This window comes from Haliotis rubra, unplaced genomic scaffold, assembly GCF_003918875.1.
Source record: "Haliotis rubra isolate DU_JTF1 unplaced genomic scaffold, ASM391887v1 Scf687, whole genome shotgun sequence".
NCBI lineage: Eukaryota > Metazoa > Mollusca > Gastropoda > Lepetellida > Haliotidae > Haliotis > Haliotis rubra.
Genome location: NW_025767398.1, coordinates 232,995 through 256,876, shown reverse-complemented (window position 1 = coordinate 256,876; position 23,882 = coordinate 232,995). Strand labels below are relative to the sequence as shown.

The 23,882-nt window shown below is 41.9% G+C and overlaps 1 protein-coding gene across 1 annotated transcript; it reads left to right on the top strand.

Annotated features, from left to right (window-relative positions):
• Positions 1-327: 327 nt before the first annotated feature.
• On the top strand, positions 328-21,935 carry LOC124258215. The gene is made up of 7 exons (XM_046692277.1): positions 328-541; positions 2,358-2,573; positions 18,604-18,846; positions 19,254-19,469; positions 20,273-20,515; positions 20,923-21,138; positions 21,685-21,935. The coding sequence occupies exons 1-7, from the start codon at positions 328-330 to the stop codon at positions 21,855-21,857; spliced, it is 1,521 nt and encodes a 506-aa protein (XP_046548233.1). The 3' UTR covers positions 21,858-21,935.
• The last annotated feature ends 1,947 nt before the right edge of the window (positions 21,936-23,882 follow it).

Here is a 23,882-nt window from a genome sequence, read left to right as displayed (position 1 = left end):
TTGGAGTCTTTCATACCGTTTGTGCTATTTTCGGAGCTCTAGGAAAGAGAATGGAAGGGAGTGGATTTTCTGAAATATTCATAGAGTCTGGAATATGTGCAAGCGGCTCTGTTGCAAAATTTATCTCAGGAAAACACTACAACCACGCCATGCGGGTACACAAGCTTGTACTCGAAGGCTTGGAAAGGCTTCTTCTTCAAGCTTTCCTAACATCTCACAGTCATGATCATGTGAAGCCTTTGCTTGACATGTTGATTGAAGCCCAGGACTCTCCTAGTTTAAAGACAGCCACTGAGAGTGAGGCCGGCAGATTGTTGCATCAACAGTATGAAAGATTCAAAGTGTCTGGAAGGAAAGGGGAACTTGGCAAAACAGCACAATTTTGACTCACTTACGAATGAGTACGAGCCTCTGGGGGAGAAATATTTCGAGTGTATTACCTTCAAGACCTTCTTCCTAGTGGCCCTTGCAACCGCTGCAGACATCTCGGAACTTCATGCCCTGGATGTCAACCGAGTGCACTTTGAATGGAAGAGGCATGGCAAAGTATTTCTTGACTAAGATTGAACTTCATTGCCAAGAATCAGTTACCCGGAGAGTTAGATAGACTTTTGTCATTCCACCACTGTCCATGATAATGGGGCCCGACGACACTGAGGATCTCTCACTCTGCATGGTTAGGGCATTATAATTACAAGTGTACCTTTCTGCATCTCAAGACCGACGTAGGGTACGCAAGAGACTTTTCACCCTATTGTCTACAGCTTCATCAGCAGACTCTCTCGTACAACCCTTGCATTTTGAATGCGTTCAACCATCCTATGTGCCTACGCCTACGATGACCTTTAGCAACCTACTACTGCTAGCCCTCACGAGACACAAGCTTTGGCTTCAACAATGGCACTACACTACTGTTCTCTTAATGCCAACATGGATGGTTGTTTCTTGAGTTCACTTGTCTCACACTATCTACGAGATCTATCCATCATTGATGTGGAAGGCTTGCACCAGTTTAGCCTTTTGGTGCTAGCGCAGCAACTTTTGTTGACCCCTCAACGCAGATGAAGGAGCAGCCTTCCTTGCGATGGTCATGCTACCTCGTATTTCAACAGAAGAAATTGATATTATCTTTTCATATTGTTCTACTTTATCCTGGGCATAGATCACCTTCATCTTCACCGAAGCCGGGCATTGTAATACTGTCATAAACATAACTCTATAGACTGTGAGGCCAATCTTGTACTTCATCCACTGGCTGACCTCTACTCTTGCGAACAATTACGTCAGTGAATTGTTGTTTTCCGAATTCCTACGGGTTTTCAAAGCGTTCCACTCCTAAGTTCCTTTCTCATCTTATGATGATTGATTGGTACTGAACATTAAACGAGTTGAGCACCAGGCCATCTTCCCTTTTACTGCCATCCAGCGTGTGATCGAGGGGGATGGTTTAGAAGCAGGGGCTGTCCAGATTAATGTCTTAGACTTTAATTCACTGGGGTCTTCTGATAAATCGCAGAGAGGCGGGGTCTACTTGCCAAACTGCGTCCTTTTGTCTTGAAACCACATCGATTCTGGACTGCCCACTCCCTAGAATCTTTGTGTCTTGTAAGCCAAGGGGTTAATACACCAGAAGCAACCCATACAAGTATTGGAGTATAGCATATCTGGAGTTGGTGCTTTCTCCAGGCCTCCTTGCGTAATGCGTCATCATGGTTTTTATACATTAGACACAGGGTAATCTGCGGATAAGTATTATAGATAAACAATTTATAGTAAAATTTTCAATTGTGTCTTTGCTAATCAAGTTATACCATAGCCACTGCCTCATGACACAACAAAAGCCTGAAATCTTGGAACTGGGAAGCAACTTACTGTTACTGACAATTTTCATTGATTGTTGTAACTATGGAAATGAACAAAAACAGGGCATATATTGGTACTTTCCAAGGACTTTATGTGTCACTTGCACTTGGTTTTACAGACATGATGACAAAATGACCTTGATGATAAAATGTTTCAATGAATTTGTTTTAAATTCTATTGTATTGTAGGTTAAAGAGAGTTAAAACCTGTGAAGATATGGGTTAGAATTGATGTTCAGTAACCCATGCTTGTCGTACGAGGCAACTAACGGGATCAGGTGGTCAGGCTCGCTGACTGGGTTGACACATGTCATGGTATCCCAATTGTGTAGATTGATGTTTATGCTGTTGGTCCCTGGATTGTCTGGTCCAGATCCGATTATTTACAGACCACCGCCATAAAGCTGGAATATTGCTAAGTGCGGCATAAAACTAAACTCACTCACTCACTTAAGTGAGTTAAACCTCATCTCACCTCACTTCACCTCATTTCAGGAACGATTAACCTAGCCAGAGGCAAGCCAGCAACAGCGAGCTCTGTGTATGGGACACATCCTGAAGTTGCAACAGACGGCCTCCCTTACACTGACTGGAAAAGTGGCAGTTGTTTTGCTGTGGCAGAAGGAGACAATCATCCCTGGTGGCAAGTCGATCTTGAAGCTTATTCTGAGGTGTTTGAGGTTGCCGTGACAAGCAGGAGTGACTGTTGTCGTGAGTATAATGTTACGATGTACACTAAAAACTGAATCTAATTTGACGAGATTGTAATAGTTCTTTAAACAATCTGAAACAATCTGTACACGGCATGATCTCAGTAAGAATGGGACTGTACTTATTCCCAACAAAAACTGAAAAAGAGGTAAGTCTACAATTAGGCATGCATATATCCCATAATTAATTGTAAATATTACCCTCTTTCTATAATAAGATAATATGACTATATTATAACTTATATTGTTAAGCTGTTTATCGTACTCAGACAGTGAAGAGTATGGGATTCGCCAAACAAGCTGTATAGTGACGAGGGTTTTCGGAAGGGCTGGGTCAAGACAAGCCAAGAACGGCTACTTCCTCTTTTCACCCACCTCTTCTTGACAGGCTCCTTATGTTTTATCAGCATGATCTGTTGGGAAAACGGTCGAGCTGTAAACCAAAGACAATCAAAGAATATCTAGTTCCTACTGTGTGTGGATATGGATATGGATATGGAATACACCCTGAAAAACACAATATTACATGACACATAAACACGTAAATACATTGTACTTAAACATACGGTTCACAGACTTGATGCAGAACGATATGTGCATTGGCAATGAACGTGATTACAACATGGAGATAGACCCCAGGTCTTGCTCAAAGTTAAGGAAAATAATGACAACCTGTCAGTTATAAAAGAGTGTGATTTCAACAGCCATACTCATGGAGAACAGTCTAGAAATAAATCAATACTTGCACACATCCATTTATTAACTTGCAGTGATAGAATATTTAGTGAACCTTGTAAATAATTATTTAATCAGTCATAACCTATTTTTATCAGTAGTATACACAATAATGACCACTTACCCTCATCAATCCTTTTCACTCCAATTCCACCCCCACAGCTACCATAACACAGACCAAATTCAGCGGAACATCAAATGATCGAGATGAATTCACAGCTCTCGATAGGGAACTATATATACTACTCAAAAGATGTTAAGGGTCAAACGAAATGTGGACATCAAAATTAGAATGGGCAATTTTGAGACAAATAGGGACAGGAAACTTTCTGTATGGGTGTTATTTGGACTGAAGACATCATAACTTCATGACAAAAGTTATCATTACCCGTTTCATTAGGTAACTGTCAAATCTAACTGTAAATTCGGACTTCTTGATTTGAACCATGAACTCGGCTACACTAAACTGACCCTCATCAGCGAAACAACCATTATGCCACCTAATGCACATTTTACACGTACTGTCCATGGATGTCATTTTATGCATGCACATTTTCACAATAAAAAGACCAAGCATTTTCAAATCGGCCTCATTTGAAATTTGAAGATGGTCAGACGACAGCTCAGCATTCAAGACAGAGGAAGGGCAATAGGTTGGCAATAGATGGTCAAACCCAACGAAGTGTTGCTAGGCGACTAAATGTATGCCAAAGTGTTATCTGGTGACTATGACAGGGGTTCAGGACAACAAATGCTGTCCAGAATCGGCCCATTCCGGAAGACATCGATCAACAACAGCCCGAAATGATCTCTACTTGATGATGATGGTTCTGCGACATTGATTTTTGACCGCAAGACATCTTCAGGATCAGTTGAGAGCTGGCCGTTGCACCAACGTATCCGATCAGACAGTTCAAAATCGTCTATGTGTCCGACGTTTGCGCTCTCGACGTTCTCCAGTCCGACCACCACTACTTGAGCGGCACAGAAGAGCTGGCCGAGATTGGTGCCGTTGGCATGTTCGTTGGAACCGTGATCAGTGGGCACAGACAATCTTTTCTGCTGAATCCCACCTCACACTCCAGTTTAAGGATGGTCGTGCCCGTGTTTATCGTCACCAACGAGAGAAGTATGCTGACGTCAACGTTGCTCAACGTTTACCTTTCGGAGGCGGAAGCGTGATGGTCTGGGCGGATATCTGCACCACAGAACTGCTCTCTAAATCGTCAATGGGAATTTGACTGGTCTTCGATATCTCATCGAGATTATTCAACCTCTGGTGATGCCACTGCTTCGTCAACTTGGACCAGGGGCCTGGTTCCGGGATGATAACGCTAGACCCCATCGTGCCAGGGTGGTGACAGACTTTCTGCAGCAGCAGAACGTTCAGCACATGGTGTGGCCTGCTTATTCACCCGACTTGTTACCAATTGAGCATGCCTGGGATGAGATAGGACGAAGAATTCAAGCTTATCACGTCCCTGCCGTCAACCCACAAGAACTGGGTCAACAACTAGTCCCAGAATGGGCAGCAGCCCCCCAACAATGTTTTAGGCGTTTAATGAATAACATGTGTCAACAGGGTCAGGAATTCATCCATGCTAACGGTGGCTACACGAGTTATTAAAGATTTCTGGCTTTGTGTGAACTCTGATTTTGGGGTACTTGACTTCGATGAATTGTGGAATAAAGTTGTGCTAAACAATTCACTTTTTGTTTTGTGTTTTCGTTTCTTTAGAGCTTGAGGTTTTGTTTTTGTCATTGGTTGTCACAATTTTATTTCCATATCTTCTGCTTATATTCCAAAATACTTGTGACCCTTAACTTCTTTTGAGGAGTATATATCTGGTATTTTCGATCATTGTTGCGGGAGATGATAATTCTTATGGGATCTTTTCCACTGGTTAAGCATTCTGTTCGACTCATTTAGTTTGAGACTAGCTCCATTAGGTTTAAAATTTTCATTGTTCAGTCAACAAACATTATAATAACCATCGGAAATAATGTGGCGGTCTCTTTTTGTCGCTGGTCTCAGCGATGACCAGGCCACACTGCCTAGTGGTGACAAACTTCAAGTCTGTTTTCATATTTCACGTTTACTACCAGATCAGGTGCATACTTAAAGAAATAAATACACCGGTTCCACAGGACTCCGAATGGAGCGCAATGAATAATCCGTACGATCGGCGTGCATAAGAACGTATTTATGATGAATTCAGAATCAACACAAATACGGATTGGCGTTTGCCAGGAGTTAATCGTTGTTTGGGTATTCCACTCGTTCACCATCTGCCCCTCAAATAAGCTGAAAGAATGGAGGTTTCAGCAAGGACCCGAAGATGATTTGAAAAAAATATTTTAGATAAATCAAATGGGTTTTCTCATCCCATTGTTGTAAGACTTTGGAGTATTATAGGTCAGGGGACAGCTTTTGATGCGCAGAAACAATTTGTGGCGAACGTCGAAGATTCTATTTCATCCCCTGTAGATTTGCCAAAAGCCATCAAGAGATACCAAAATTTGCTAGTGAATGCCGGGTCTAAAGTAAACTACGTTTTTGGTATAGGTTTGTACGTGGCTCTTAGTAATATGAAAATTAGAGTTAATCACGTGGAAGGTTCTAACAACGAAATTGTCATGGCTACGAGCGAACAACCAGATGTCAACATACCAGTACTGATACCGTCAACGCATACAGGTGAAACGGGAATAGTGATCCCACCAGAGCAGGAAGCCCAGTCACCGCAACATACTACACCAAAACCACAGTCGTCAGCACATGCTCAAAATCAATGACATATCAATCAATCGTGCGATTGCAATTTGTTTGTATGTAGTTAAAAATTCCTTAGCGTCTATATACAGCAGGCCGACAACTGACATGATTAACGTCTACAAATTTTGACTAAGCCAAGTAGCAGTCTTAGATAATACGTTCAGTAGCCAGGATGCAATACCACTAATTATACCTGGGAGTGCTTACACTAGCCTTGCTAGGGCTTCACCCAGGGACTTTAAATGTTTTTCATCTATTCTTTTACGTCACTAGGCGGTAGGCTAGGTGGTGTCAGAGCATCACCCGTAATAGAGAGAACTAATGTCGATATGATAAAACCACGGTGCGGTTAAAATACTAGCAATGGTTCTATCGTCGTGTCATCGTTCAGAACTCGATTGATGGTTTCGCAAATTCTACTGATTTGGGATCAAAGAGCTTCTATATTGGTGGAAGCCGCTTCTATTCGGACCAATCTTTCACAATCTACCTCAATCTTTCACCTTCTTTCTGCAACACGTCTGTTGAATTCACTTCCCGCTTCTTCGAGTTTTCTTTTCTCCTTATCCATATGAGTGTTGAGATTGTCTAGTTTAGCTAAGTTATTGACAAGCATTGTTTGCATGGCATCAACTAGGCCTCACAGTTCCCGAATTGTATGATTCAGCTCCGGTGTTTCTAATTAAGTATTGTTTACTAAATATTTTGTCGAGTCCTATCAAACCTTCCTTAGTCTTTTGTGGTACCTCTCTCAAATTATCCTGATCTAACGCACTCGCCATTGCACCGAGATCAGTCCGCACCGTTTGCAGTGTTTTAGTGGTCTTTGCTGAAAGTCTTGACTGTGTACAACAGTGTTCCAGATTTAATTCATCGTAGAGAAAGTTGACGCCATGGTGATTGGCCAGTGTAGACAATGCAAGGTGTTTTCTCATAGGGCATTCAGAGATCAACGTCCGGAGCCGCTTTCAGTCGCAGTATCCCTTTATTATCTATTTCAAACTTAGAAAAGGTGTCATGTTATTTTCATCTTCTTTAAGACATCATAGTAATCATTCACAGTCGTCTTTAAAAGTTCGTTGCTTAGGACGTCACCCATGGATGAGGTGTCATTTGCAGTGGTTCATCATCCACCACTGGCGTTTCATGAGTGACATCCAAATCGTTACAGGACTGGTTAAAAGCATTTCAAGTTTAAGGGAGAGTCGAAGCTTTTCATCATAGACGATTTCAGCGTAAATAAAGAAATCACCAAAAAGAGAGACATATTGTCCTATTTAGCATTTTCGGGTCGTCTTATGAAGCATAGCATTTGGGTACTCACTCAAAAATTCAACTCGGTAATGAAAGACCTCAGAGAACTGATGCGATGGGTCACATTATTTCACTGCAAGGATAGGGATTCGTTCGTGGAATGTTTACAAGAAAATGATGTTATCCCAACAAAACAGAATGACAACACGTGAAGCTCATACTGAAAACAGACAAACCCATTGCTTATACATTGCTAGCTTAGCAACTGCTTAGCAAATGGTTAGCATATTAAACGTGTAGCTATAAACGTATATAAACCATGCCGTGTTTTGAAATCGTTATGTTTTGGTTATTTAAAAATTTGTTACGTTAGATTTAAAAACAGATTGATATATTATAAGATGAAGTGTGAAGACTTGCTCGAACAAATTCTACCCGACATGGATAAAAAGCATACCATGGATAGCATGAAAAACTAGCGGCACTAGTCTTCGGCGGTAAGAGCAAACAATACTTGGATGACAATCTGGTGACCCATGCTTTTTTCACAGTTCACCGTGGAAATCATTACCGTTAAGCATTGTCAATTTAAACGAAAGTGCCCACCTAATGATATACAATATGGAGGAGACGGATGTTGTCCACTAACCAAACACTGAAACGACCCCAACAGAGACAACCAATATCCGTGGATACACCGATACCCGTGGATATGCAATAAGGGTAACGAAGAAACCAAAGAACCCTAAAAAATGTAGCCAGCAGTAAAAAAGGTGGTTGAGCCAGCAATGAAAAAAATAGATTGGCGTTAACGAATGGGTCATGTACGCAATTGCAACAATGGTTGTTATCGCAGCTGTATGGCTATTTAAAACCAAACAAAATGAACTGGTAGCGAAACAACAAAACCCCGATACGGGATTACCAAATTTAGCGGGATATTGTTTGATGTCCCACTGAATTTGGTTTGTTTTATGGTGGCTATGGGGGTGGAATTTGTGTGAAAGGTCTTGTTAATGACGGTTGTGACCATACCACTATTATGTATACTTTATATTAATACATTTAGTGTACTCAAAGAGACAATGCAAACATGATGTATCTTGCAATACAATACACTATCTAGATACTGGATATATAACAAACTGTATTTTGTATCCCAACTCGTCTCCTCCCTGACCTGAGGAGTTCTGTCGGATTTTCAGGGAGAACCTAGCATACAGTTTAACAATAGGTGTTAACTTGGCCAATCAGTCTATTGAGCTGCTTGGCACGAGGGAATTATAAAGTGACAGAAGTAAAGATATAGTGTATTTCCTCCTATGGCATTATTAACGTCAAATAATGCCCCACCGATGGTCGAAAAATAGGGAAAACAGCGTCGACCATCGTTCGATGTCCCCTGATATTTCTTGTTTCTTTTTATTAGAGGTAACACCGTATCATGAGGTACGATTAGTAATTCCTCTCTCACGAATCATTTGCCTTCCCCATCCTTCAGGTAATACAAATGGGGTTGGCCTTCTTTGATATCCACTCGATCAATACTGTACGTTTTGATAAACCACACGGCACGTTACCGACTATCACCCTCGTGTTTGCCGGGCTGGTATAAATACCTCAAGCTGACCTGGCGTGAAAGTTTCTGCTCTTTACCGCTGTGCGGTACAGACAATTCGTCAGTTTTTTATTTATTAATCTAGTCACTTTGTCATTGATCGCAGACACAACTCCAGGCAAACGTGACACCCATTCCGTTAATTGTTTATCCGGCGCTACCATCTCTTGTCTGTACTGCTATCTGAATAAACGTTCATCTAAGGTGCGATTACATTTTTCGCCAATAGATGAGCTGCGATTGGCCCCTGCTATTCCACGCCTGACATTGGCCTTGTGTTTTCCTAGTAGCTGTGACACGGATCCGATAAACTCGCCTCCAAGGTCCCAGACAATTCAGCAGGTTACGTCAATGGGCTCCATTTGTAGATAGGCTCTAGTGACTTGGGCACTTGAGTCGAATCTTTCGCTGTTAACGGCGTGGCCTCTTTGTTTCAACTGATGACATGCATGACGGTCAGGGCATAGTTGTACGTTTTGTGTCTCACCCTGTCATGTGGGAGTAAAACAAGAGGTCGGCTTGATGCATTCGATTGGGCATCCAGACATTGAACTTTCTGCTTGTCGTCTTGGGGGCGCCAGCAGGTAGATTTGCTACAGCGATTGTTTCAGCATCTAAGACTTAGCGGCCTCTTCAGAGACCTTCGCGACCTCGGCAAGCTTGTGGATGGCACCCACGCCTTTCCAGTATCCCGTTGGCTGTAGTAAATATTATCTATTATATATATTGTGTTATTTGTGTTTCTTCTTTATTACAACTGTTCCATCATCGTTGATCCATCTTTTGCCATCGGCGACAATGATGTTTTGTTCATTCTCAAACCGTATGTCCTGTGCTTGTCTCTTCTCAGAGTGTTCAGGCTCTCCATCGTTTGGCCGAATACTGAGGAGTTGATGAATATAAATGGCTGGTGACCCGTTTACTTAAATCCGTGTTCATCCTTATGTAAGGTTCCATCCAAGGACTTTTGTCGAATTTGAGAACTCTTTGTATTTTCTTCAGCTTCATGCCCAGCGACAGGTATAACTGCAGGTTGCGATAGTGAACGATGTATTTTGGTTTTATCCATCAAGTTTGGTACGATTTTGCTACGTCAGCCAGTTATTTCTCAGTGAGTTTCAGACATCCAGTCTCCATCGAACATCAATCGTTCGGAAGCATGCGGATATCTGTTGTGCGACTCTGGGGTATTCTAGGTCAACTTCTAGTGTGTAGCCTTTTGTTCAAATCTGAGGTGATACCGTTGACTTCCTTGAGAGGCATTTTAGAAGTTAGATAGATGAAGGAAAACCAAGTTCTATGGATAGACAATTTCTTTATGGCAATGGGGGCGACGTTTTGGTGTAGGTACTAACACCGTTATCAAGCAAGTGACATATAGATTTGTAACATGGAGAATATATACATAGCTGCATAGTGTGTACATACAATTGATATACATTGGATTGCTAATTAGTGATTTGAGCAGAGTAGGTTCATGTACAGAGTGATAGTGATTAAAACAATATGCAGAATGAGATTATACAATAGATGAGTTGATGTACACTGAGATGGTAATGTGAGTTGGAGAGAGTAGGTTGATGTACACATTGATTGGTTTTGATAACTATACACAAAAGGGGGGCACAGAAGCCAGTTGGACTAGGTATGGCTGGATTACTGGTGATCTTTAATTAGGTGGTGATAGGCTGAAGAGATAAAATAACCTTGATCCAGGTTCATGGTGGGGTTGAAGCATTGGATTTTTATGGCTTCAAGAAGTTTCCTAATCTTGTAGTCTGCTCGGTTGGTTTCCAGGATGTGGATGTTGTCCCAAAGGATGGCATGGTCAGTGTTGGCTTGGGTCGGCTTTGGCGGATTTGGAGTCTTTTTTCTGGACTTGTGTTCTTTAATTCGTAGTGTCATCCAGATCAATTGCCAATGTGGAGACTCTTACATCCCGCCCCGCCCTCTCCCACTACGAATTAAAGAACACAAAACTTCAGTCCAGAAAAAGACTCCAAATCCGCAATAGCCGACAACACGCAAGGCAACCCTGATGAGTTTCAGTGCCGAGTCTGGATTGGTTTCTCGCATACAGTTTATCGCCTTTTCCATCGGACATTTTATATATTTTATGGGTAGTGATATGATCCCCCAAGTATTGTTTCTCCTTTCCACCCATGAATATGGCCGGGAGTCTTTCTCACTTATGCACGACGAGGAGAGACACACCACCACCCTCAGTGCTCTTATTATCCTTGTATATCATTTGTTCAAGCAGATTGTCACACTCCATCTTGTAAAATATCAATCGTTTTTTAAATCTAAAATAACTAAATAAGACATAACCCAAACATAATGATAGGAATGTCAGGTAAAACAGAGTGAGAATTTCAAATACCATGGGTTGATTTATATAGATAAACATTGACGCGTTCAATTTGTGAAAAAATAACAAAAGTCCCTCGGTAGCCACAACCCACCTAGGGAGAAAGTAAAGAAGTTGTGCCTTTCCCCCCAGGTGGGCTGTGTCGTCTGCATTTGTCCCCTCACAGAGAGAAGGCCCCTCTATCGATACCTTACTATGAGATCCCCCGGGGATCTAATATGAAGCCGAAATCACGAAAGTTGCAAGGAATCTCAGAGGCTGTATGGTGGGACTCAAACTCACAATGCAGAGTTGCACGGCTCTGCAAGCAAGCTTTCATCACGAATGACGAACCGATTATTCATGTGTTTAATACTTTTAGTCAACCCTAAGCTGGCATTATTTCAGCCAATCAGGTGCGAGCTATGGCTAAGTTCGACTCGCCAAAGTTTGTAAGCCCTTTGCCTAGAATGTAGACCAAATATTAACACGAACATGATACCCATAGGTGGTTTCACCTATGCTTGTGGTATCAAACTGCTTGATCTACCCAACATACACTCCATGAGGTCGCAGTAAGCTGTTTTAGAATTGGAGAGGCGTATGCAAGAGGATGAGTTATATATAGCTTCAATGCACTTGCATACCGAGTCTCGGTGTGTGATGGTAGAGCGACAGACTCGAATTTCTAAGTGTAGGTATTCGGATCCTTCTAGGGAGAATTTTGTTTTTATTGACGGCTAAAGTAGAGCAAAGAATGACGATATGATTGAAAACATTCCTATAATAATCTTCCAACATATCCAGCACAAACGTTCCATCTGACCACACACAATGGCACAATGCGGCTCCAGGGGGTAGCTCAATAGATGGCGTGCACAAATCTTCCGTCTTGTACATTGAGTTGTGCGTCCATGATCACATACAAATATAGGTTTAATTTACTGGTGTCTTGAGCCTTATGGATGATTTGAATCGTGATACCCTCGCTCCCATTTTCGATGCGACGCTTGCTGCAATGAAGTCGACCGTCGTCCGTTCATGGATGGCTTGTCCAGTCACAGCGCATACTTGCTCGTCAGGTAATCCCCAAGGGTCACGTCGGGGAGACCAAGATCCTTGACCCCCGCATTGATTCCTGGTAGCAGTAGTTTTTTTATTCCATCCCACTCTTGGTTTGCCCTCATGCCTTGGCTGAAAAGCTGATTGGGCACGCCCTCGACGGTCACTTCCACTTTGGTGGTATTGGGGTTCCAATACTTTTTGTTGTCTCTCGAAAAGGTGTAAATACTTTTTCCAAAATGATTAAAATACCTCATATTGATCGAGCGGGCACGTTCAGATTGATGTTCCACAGTGTATCGCTTTTATCCCTGACGATATTCCGATGGCACAGAACGCAATAGTACAAGATGGCTAATGTTCCCGAATACTGGTTGCGGATCTGCCGGGCAAGTTCCGTATTCATGACCATATTGAAATCCAACAAAATGTTGCCTATGGTATAGCTGCTGTCCGAGTAGCTTGCATCGACTTGCACACGACTTTACCGTATTCATTAAACGTGAGTTCGTATTTCAACCTGTCGCCCAACTTGGTTTCATTCGAGGGCATGTGTCCCTTGAGTAACTTGAAGTCGAGCGGAATGCAATACTGGTTTCTGAATGCATTGGCTATGGCCTTATCTTCCAGCAGCACGGCGTTGAGCTTGGCCGGTGTAGAAGTATATCCCACGTGTCACCTATTTGAATCAGATGCTTTCGGACAAATGCCTTGATATTTCATGTTCCAGCATTCGCTCTTGGTTCTCCAGAGGTCGCTGTCATCGATGCACAGCACTTGTTCCCGCTGATTTTAATCATTGTTTTCTTCACGATGGCTTGGCTCATGTCCCTCACAAGTTCTTTTTTATCATCCTTGGAATCCAAAGTGATCTTTAAAGCCAGGCACGCCACAGCGTCTGGTTTTGATCGATAGTGCTCGGATTATTCATTATTGTCATGGATTGACGAATGGCATATGATCACCAAGTGTTCCTCAATCTTCGGAAAGGGTTTAGTTTTTGTCCATATTGCGACAACATCATTTATATTGAATGTATGATGTTATACGTTCAATATATAATCAATGATGCGCGGTGAAGATATCGAAATGGATGATTTTGAGGGTGAAGCCCCATTCCCTGATGATGACGACATCCTAAGTCAAAACTTGTGGGCGTTTGTCTCATCGTCGCCATCACCATCTGTAGTACATCGCTGCTAAGGAATGTTTTACCAAATAAGACACAAACCGACCATGATCCCGCCGACCACGAGTGCTGTTTTACATTGGATGTGACGCTGATTTGCGACAACCAAAGGTGCCGATAGGTGTGGTGTGGGTTAAACGGTTTGCCTCCGGTAGTGATGGTGGTTTCAATATTCCCGTTTCACCAGTACTCGGTGGTGGTGTGACATGGCTCACGTTATTATCAGGGTTCACGCCTAGTTTCGGAGTTTACGATCATGATTTCGTTGTTGTAACCTACCACTTTGTTCACCCTAGGTTTCGTGTGGCTGAGAGCCATGTACAAACCTATGCCGAAAACGTAGTCTACTAGACCTGGCATTCTCCAAAACTCTCTTTGTATCGCCATATGGCCGTCGGTAAATCTACCGGAGATGGAATAGTATCCTCAACGTTCACCACAAAGCCGTTCCCCGACTTATACTACCTGAACACATTTGCACCTGCATGCCCAGCACAACCCACAGTTCATTCAGTCTTATGACACCCGCGCGAGAAAACCCTTTTGGCGTATCCAAAGGGTCCCTGCTGAAACCTCCAAACGCGGTAATCCTTCCTATCATCAAAAGCCATAAGATCATCCCTCCACTCATTTGTCATGACGTAAGATTCCGAATACGTCTTATCACCCCATTGTTTTATCCTCATGCCGGCTTCTACGAGAGACATTCAAAAAACGTTATTCACACCCGGCAAACGAATAATGAATGGTGAGCCCATTTCACTGCTTTATGCTATCGATAACATGTCGGGACAACTCGAAGTAGCTGTCCGCGATCTCACTTATTACCTGCGGTGTAAAAACATCAGTAATGGGAGTGCCACATTTTTTTCCAACGGTTATTATAGCTGAACGACGAAACTTTTAATCCTCAAGGAGCAAGCCTCAGGCTGAACGCGTCGGATGGAAAGCTGACATTAACCAGTGAAGAACCCTTAAGACTCGGCAGGCCCTTAGCGAAAACACTCGGGTTACAGACGAATGAATTACAACCCCATACCTATGACTGGTTCCAAATTACCTGATATAGGTTCCTATCGAGGGTTGTGTATCCATCTTGATCAGATAAGCATGACCAGTAATATCTAAGGTGAACGTCATTCCACTCTGTTGAGAGCTGTTGCAGTGAAAATTGAAATGTACAAGAGCAGTAGAACAGAATCTTTCCGGTTATTACAGTATAAAAAGTTAAAGCAGGGTATGATCCTGTAACTCAAAGTGTCCGTTTTAGATATAGAACACCAACCCGTACATATAGGCTATTAAGAACAACAATGAACGCTTTAGGGCCTGGAATGCATCTGTAAGAACATGCGCCACCATAGCACTCTCTGATCTTGGGGACACGCAAGGATTCGATGAAACCAGTGTCAAAGGTAAGTTATGCCTTACAGTTAAAAAACAACATTTGCAAGCGAAAAGAAGTGACAGCCAGGTTGTAACCTACGAGATTTAGACTGGGGATTCATAAACAACACTTAGTACAATCTCGCCTGTAATGACAATGATAAATGGGTGATGGTCGCAGCATTCGACGATGGTGTAGGCGATTTAAACGATGTCAAGGCAGGCGTTATCTAAAAAAAAACACCTCATACAATCTCATCTGTATGGACGATAACCAATGAACGATGATCTGGTCCCAAATTGGCTGGCTGCTCGATATGAACATCGTTTCTCCATACGTGTTTATGGAGAATAAGGATTATTACATCACGAAAGTCGTCAATAATGGGATTGGGCTGGGAGCTTACGTCCACTCGCAAAAAGAAGGAGTGTACTCTTGACCATCATCCAGAGAAAACCAGGTCACATGCTGTCGACTAAACCAGCCCTCCCATATACGAGTTTGCAGTTGGTGACCGAATTCGAAAAAGCATTGACTGCAGTACAAGAGATTCCAACCAAATATGATGCACTAACTTTTTTGTATATCAAAGTCTTTCTTGGAGAGCCACCACCTGATGTTGAAATCGTGATGGAAGTCAAAATCTGTTGGAGACAAAACATCAATATCATGTTGCGATATTTACATACAATGACTTACGCGAGCGCCAAAGGGGTCACCCTGAAGAGAAATTATGCTCACCAAAATCTTCTTACTCACAAATAAACATCTCATCAGCTTAAAGGATGAGCTATCACAATGGGTGACATTTCAGGCAAGCATTGCATCACAAAATGCGCTACCATCATGCTCTCCGATCTTGGAAACACATGAGGATTCGATAAACCCGGTACCAAAGACACGTTGTATGCATTGCAGTTAAAAAACAACTTGTACAAATGACAAGAAATGAAACTGCAGAATTTAAATGAGGTCGAGAACGAGGGAGCCTTACCCAAAATAGTATTAAAAATGGTTATGTCAGCTAAGTAAAAAATAACGGGATATTTCTCACGTCTTTTACTCCGAAATGTGATAATTCGATACAAGTTTTGTGAAAACCGGGTCATACAGGCAATATGTTAGCACCCACCGACCTGGATTGCGATGTACTTGATTACCAATTGTATTTTGAACAGTCCTGATTTAACTATTAAATGACACATGACACTCACAATAGAAGTTTATCTTGTAGATCCTCCGAGGAAGCTCTGTTACTTTTATTTGGGTTAGCAATATGCTGGGGTAATGGAAATAAACATCATCCCCTTTACACCTCCATACTATTTGTATGTACAAATGTCTAAACTTTGGATGGGATTGTATCTGGCCATGAACGAAGTGGTCAAAACACTGGAAACTGTGGACAGATTTAGTTTGCGACAAAACGACATCAAATGACAAATGGAAATGGAATGTAATACACATTGCACACAAAATACCACAGAGCAGTCGATAGCATTGATGGCGTGAACACGATGCTCGTAGCAGTCAGCATGGAGCTAGACGCGAGTGGAGTGGTTATTGTCCACCAGGCACCCGTGAAGATCCACCTCCTCGTGGTGGGTGCTGGGTAATGCTGAGCACTCTTCAATCCCCGTTGTGGACCCGGAGGTATATTTGGTCCACCAACCCATTTGCCGTGGGTTGCGCCCCTGTGTCGGTGGAGGATGGGAGTCTGGTGGTTGAGGGCACTGGTTCCAGGAACAGTGTTCCTTTGCCCAACACACCACTTCGCCCCTTACTTCACCTAGATGGGTGGTTGAATGGGCCCTGTTCAACCAATCGGCTGGTCATGCCAGGCCCTGTGCATAGATTTTATTTGATATAAAATTGTTAAAATTTTGGTCTTGGCACCCTTTGTTCATGTAAGATCATTTGATTTTTGTAAAAAGTTTATCGCAAACTTTGCCTAGAGACTTATGCCAGAAGGTAGAAGAATTAATCTTTTAGTCTTTCTCCTGGAGTATATCATCCGAGTATTCTTGGTGCTGCAAGTCGGAGATCCGCTTGTGTCTAGCATTGTCCTTGTGATACTCCGTGGAGGGTGGGGAGCTCAGATGATGAACCATTAAAAACTAACCATGGCATACGAAACCCCCTTAAAAAAACAAAACGTCCACTTGACACTGATCCAGATGTTAACGTCCATTGATTAGTGGCCACGCTTCTTTGTGATGGAGACACAAGATAACACCAGATTGAAGTTAAATCCTTTTGCTGTACACAAAGGCATACAAGGCATAGCTGGTGATGTAAAAAGCATCAAACGTTTACGTTCAGGGGCACTGTTTATTGAGTGCAGCAAAAGGCAACAGGCAACTAACCTGATGAGTACTGAAACGTTTGTCGGCATTCCGGTTTCGATCTCTCCTCGCAGAACACTTAATACCAGCATAGGAATTGTAAGAGACTGAGATCGATTGTTCACCAACATGTCTGAACTTGATATTGTTTCAGAAATGAAAGATCAAGGGGTCTTATATGTAAAGCGTTTTACAACACATAAAAAACAGGAAACCATTTCAACAAACACGTATCTGTTTTCATTTTCTTCTCCAACTGCTCCAACTGCTCCAAGATCACTAAAGGCAGGGTACTGTAACATTAATGTCGACACCTACATACCAAACGCACTGAGAGGTTTTAAATGCCAAAAGTTTGGTCATGGTGTTAGTACTTGCACATTGTCTGTTGTGTGTGCTCACTGTAGTGAGAAGTGACACATACAACAGAAGATTGTGTCAGTAACTTTAAGAAGTGTACCAATTGTGCAGGTGATCACTCATCATTTTCAAAAGACTGTCCCATTTGGAAACAGCAGATGGAGATAAATAAGATCAAGTTTACTCAAAATATCAGTTCTTCTGATGCCAAAAAGCTTGTCTTGAGATCGGAAATTAAGGAAACTTATGCTTCCAAAGCCAAAACATCTTCAGAAACAACACCAAGAATAACTAAATCAGTATAAACACGAATTTAGTCATTTAAGTAATAAATATAATACATATAAATCCTTATTTACAGATGGATCCAAGGATGCTGGCGCGGGGGCTTATGCCACTGTCATTGGATCCAGAACACTATCTTCTTGACAACCAAATAATAGCTCTATTTTCACAGCAGAAGCTAACGCCAAATTAACAGCTCTTAAATATATAATGGTCATATTTTGCAGTGACTGCAACGTAAAGCAGAGATTCGCGTTCTGGCCGAGGAAAGTTAAATACTATTGAGGATCATATCTCCACAGCCTTATCCAATAGTAAGGTATCTAGGAAAAAGTTTAGGCTAGTGCTGTCTGAACTCGATAATTCCATAGGAGGAAACAAGAGATAAGAACCAAGTCTCGTAAGACAAGTGATATCAGCAAAAAGCAGAAAAAAACCCCTCATAGAGCGACAAAAAGCCCGGCAAGAAAAAGGCATAAATGTAAAAAAATATCCGGGGACATCAAACGATCGTCGACGCAGTTTTCCATATTTTCCAACCATCGGTGGGGCGTTATTTGACGTAAATAATGCCATAGGAGGAAGTGATGCCGTACCACCATCACATATACTACTATATACAAAGAAAAACATCACCCGCAATAAAAGTTGTCATCGTCACGTGTTACAGCTGAGAGACTACACGACTTCACATTGGAGGTCTTTCGAAAGAACCCGGCCACCTCAACAGGCGCTAGGAGTGCGCTGTGTGGAACCTACAATGGTACGGTCACAGAACCAGGAAAGACTGTCAGTGTAGAATGCATCAGATCTGTTAGAGGGCGATATGTCCGACTGAGGGGGACAAAGGACGGTGAAGGTGACCTCCTTCAATTCTGTGAGGTCAAAGTTTTCGGATCCATTATTGCTGATGGTAAGAAGAGCTTTAACTTATGAGGCAAACTGTCGTTTATGTTCACGTGGACGTTCTATAGCTCTGCGAAAACAGAGATATCAAACACTGGTTACAAGTGCATTTGTTTGCCATGTATGTATATAATGGCAACCCAAGACAATAATCAGTCTCTATAATATGCCACAAGAGATCACACGTGGCGATAAAGAGACAAGTTAGATGTGTCAATTACATGAATGAATCACTGAAAATGAGCGATGACATCTGGTAGGCATGTGTAAGCTCAGTCAGTAATACTTGCCACTCAGACATACACTTGACCATGAAGATTCACACACTGCCCCTTCAAAAGATGTCTTCTTATTTACCTACAAGAGAGTTAACGATGTCGTTTTGTGATATTTTATATTTGGTACACAATGCAGGCGAGTCTAACCTGGCTAGAGGCAAGCCAGCAACAGCGAGCTCTGTGTATGGGCCACATCCTGAAGTTGCTACAGACGGCCTCCCTTACACTGACTGGAAACGTGGCAGTTGTTTTACTGTGGCAGAAGGAGACGATCATCCCTGGTGGCAAGTCGATCTTGAAGCTTATTCTGAGGTGTTTGAGGTTGCCGTGACAAGCAGGGGTGACTGTTGTCGTGAGTATAATGTTACAGTTCAGTAACGATGTGCATTAAACTATACTCAATCAAGTAAAACCTCGACACCTGTTAACTGAATCCTACAATAGAAGTAGGTGAGTATAATTACTGTCCATGGGGATGCATACTTCCTGTCTGAATGTTCTACCCAAACACTATATGTGAGTTTTATCCAAAAGGACGTCCAACATTTTATTTATTGTTTTCTCAGTGCCATTCAGATGACAGCTGTTTTCCTTTATATACAAAGTTCCTGAACCTTTAAAGATAGATATGTAATTTGTTGTGTGTTCAGCGTGTCTATTAAGAAATATCGCATGGATCAAGAAATAAAGTGTTTACTTAAGTTTGCCCTGGAATGGTTGTGTACAGCTTTGAAGAATCAAATATTGTGATATCACTGATCCCGGCATGCTGCTAAAATCGTAACATCTAAAGCCAATTTTTCACATGCAGTTCAATACTATCTACCACTATAACGAACGTCCTTCCTTGATAAGAACCATGGAATCCAGTACGAAAACGGGATGAACATGTTTTCAAGTTTTTGACTCAAGCCAAAAGATGATAGCCCTGATGAAGGTGGGTTGGGCAGATTTCATCCCCAGTTAACATGCAAGCAAACAATTTGTGTAATGATGTTTAAATATAATAGTTATGTAATTTCAGACTTTGTCGGGGGAAATAATTATAACCTTTCATGCAGAGCAGCTGGACTTTTAGTGACAGCTGGCAAGGACCAAATGAGATTCTTCCAATTCTGCTCGTGTCATAAAATACGATTTCGTCACGTGTTACAGCTGAGAGACTACACGACTTCACATTGGAGGTCTTTCGAAAGAACCCGGCCACCTCAACAGGCGCTAGGAGTGCGCTGTGTGGAACCTACAATGGTACAGTCACAGAACCAGGAAAGACTGTCAGTGTAGAATGCATCAGATCTGTTAGAGGGCGATATGTCCGACTGAGGGGGACAAAGGACGGTGAAGGTGACCTCCTTCAATTCTGTGAGGTCAAAGTTTTCGGATCCATTATTGCTGATGGTAAGAAGAGCTTTAACTTATGAGGCAAACTGTCGTTTATGTTCACGTGGACGTTCTATAGCTCTGCGAAAACAGAGATATCAAACACTGGTTACAAGTACATTTGTTTGCCATGTATGTATATAATGGCAACCCAAGACAATAATCAGTCTCTATAATATGCCACAAGAGATCACACGTGTTGTTAAAGAGACAAGTTAGATGTGTCAATTACATGAATGAATCACTGAAAATGAGCGATGACATCTGGTAGGCATGTGTAAGCTCAGTCAGTAATACTTGCCACTCAGACATACACTTGACCATGAAGATTCACACACTGCCCCTTCAAAAGATGTCTTCTTATTTACCTACAAGAGAGTTAACGATGTTGTTTTGTGATATTTTATATTTGGTACACAATGCAGGCGAGTCTAACCTGGCTAGAGGCAAGCCAGCAACAGCGAGCTCTGTGTATGGGCCACTGCCTAGAGTTGCTACAGACGGTCTCCCCAACACTGATTGGGGATCTGGCAGTTGTTTTGCTGTGGCAGAAGGAGACGATTATCCCTGGTGGCAAGTCGATCTTGAAGCTTATTCTGAGGTGTTTGAGGTTGCCGTGACAAGCAGGGGTGACTGTTGTCGTGAGTATAATGTTACGTCATACTCAACTAATCTAAAACCTCGACACCTTGAAATTGTGTGCATTAGTATGTAAATAGATGTGTATCATACTTCTCAACTCTGGCGTTCCTAACAAATTGTGCGTCAGAACTGCAGTATTGGACGTAGCGTTGTGATGTTGAAATGTCAGCCCAGTACCATGTAGCTTCTGGAATGGCTGAGGAACAGGTACTCGGGTCATCAGACTGTGTATTTACTGAAGATTACTGGCCATGTTCACCCTGCATGTTGGTGTAGTGTTTATGGCACATCATGAAACTAACAGTGTTATACCCTCGTAATTATTGCCAATAATGTTGTTGATTATATAGATCTACTTTCATTAGTTCACTGAGCAATCTGTAAATGCCATGATCTTAGTAAATTCCCCTGTGTCTGTCATGTACTTCCATTCCAAATGCCCACAAAGTATTTCATGGCTCCTTAAAGGAGACATGCAGTGCCACTAAACTGACATGTCTTAGTTCAACGAATGTGACAATATTTGAAATCGTCCTTTGCTACAGCTGAGAGACTACACAACTTCACACTGGAGGTCTTCACCAAACCAGGCGCCAGGGGGTGCACTGTGTGGATCCTACCATGGTGCGGTCGCAGAACCAGGAAAGACTGTCACTGTAAAATGTACCCGAGCTGTTCAAGGGCGGTATGTCCGATTGAGTGGAAAAAAGAACGGTGAGGGTGACCTCCTTGAGTTTTGTGAGGTCAAGGTGTTCGGTTATGCGTTTTAATCAAGGCTTATAAAAGCATGCGGACATATAGTGTTTTGTTGTATATGTTCTAGGGTTCTACTCTCCACGATGATGGTAGTAATGGTATCCCAATTATCCAGCTACAAGATGAGGTGAAAAGGGGTTTAGCGTTGTACTAGCCCAGACTTAAAGGTCACATGCAACAAAAAAAAATCAAACATAATTAAAACACAAGTATCACTTATTCATGACATATAATATACATTGCTGATTATAAAACAACATATCAACAAAATTATAAGCGTACAATCGCAAATCAAAAGTGCAATATTTTGTACTTGGGTTTACTTCCCTCGAAACGAAGCACCCGGGATACCGAACCCAGTCAGAGCGGATGGGTGCCGATGACTTCACGGCTCATTGTGTGTGTGTATATAGAGATGTTGGGTTTTGTAAATGCATGCTCATTTTTTGTGTATAACCTTTTGCAATCAACAGACATCATAACATGTCATGTGTACAAGTATCACACCTGTCTGTCTGTGTAATTACATAATGTGACTGAAACCGAACTAGGGCCATAAATCAATGCATTTTGTTTATGGTGTATAGCCTGATAGGTGTTAAGTTCAAATTGCATGTGGTCAGTGATCGAAGTTGTGTATTGAATATCGCCATGAGCAGAGAGGCAGGCAAACACATAGGTGTCAATAAAACAGACATTGAGTTTTGTCTGTGACGACGACATGTCTATATCACAGTTAGAAATTCTGTCAACGCTAAATAATGACATTGCTTTTAAGTATCGAACTGAGAAAATGACTCGGTAAGAAGTACGTGCGGTGAAATAGTCAAATGAAATTATATAAACAGTTAAATCGGTAATCTACTGTCATAACATATAAAAAGCTGGCGTCTGAGAAATAACTTATGAAAAGCCCGCGCCTGGGAAATATAAATAAAAACATTAGAAACAATAGCTCACACCAAAGTCTCCCGACTCCGAGTACTCACCGCCAGGAAAGGTTTTTCGTCTTGAAATGTCGAATGCCTCACTGGTTGACACATAGCTGAGTAGATCTAGATCCTTACAAGGTTCTTTTATGTAACGAGTAGATTATTTACTATTTATTTGTGTAACCAGGATTAGACTACTCCTGCTCACGATCTTATAATCCGGGCATGAATCCTGTTTCAAGCTTGGCGAACCTATTCAATGCACATGCGTTAGGAGCGCAGCGCAGCATAGCTGTTGAAACAACTTTTTACCCCAAGCGCTGGGGGAAAATTAGTGAATCGTTTGAACTCTGATTTTGCGCGGGCTTTTTCATCGCGTTATTTTTCAGCTTTATAAGTTGAATTTGCATTTTTTGATGATTTGTTTCGCTAAGTCCATACCGAAAGTTGTGTTTTACGTTGCATGTGACCTTTGAGCTGATTTTATAGTTCTAGCTCACTGAACTACCATGCCGCGGTTAAGCATGAATACCCCACTCAGACACATTATACTGACTCCGAGCCGATCAGTCTTTGTTATAACCATAAGTGCCGAGCGCCAGACAGGGACCAAAAAGTACCATATTTAAAGGTCTTTTGGAATGACGCAGTCGGGGATCGAACCCGCGACTTTCCTCTCTCCGGTCACCTATATTCCGATTATGTTACCCCACGAGGCAAAGTGAAGAAAATGCAGAGGTTGTTGAAAGACCGTTTTATGTCTTCATTTCTTTCCAAAATTTACATAATGGTGAAAGACCAATAAGTTATGTGTTACAAGTCTTACGTAAAAGTTAAAGAATTATTTTCACTTATTAGGTTTCGCGTGTTTACTATTGGTCAAGTTAGTTAATAAATTGTAATTCCGTGTGTGAAATTATCGAAACCAACCCAGTCAAATGGCTAACCAAATGAATATATTATCGGGTAAAACATTACTTTAGACATTATCTGTGCCCTGTACGTAAATTGTAAATCATTATCATTAGATACCCATAAATGCTATTTATTGTTCA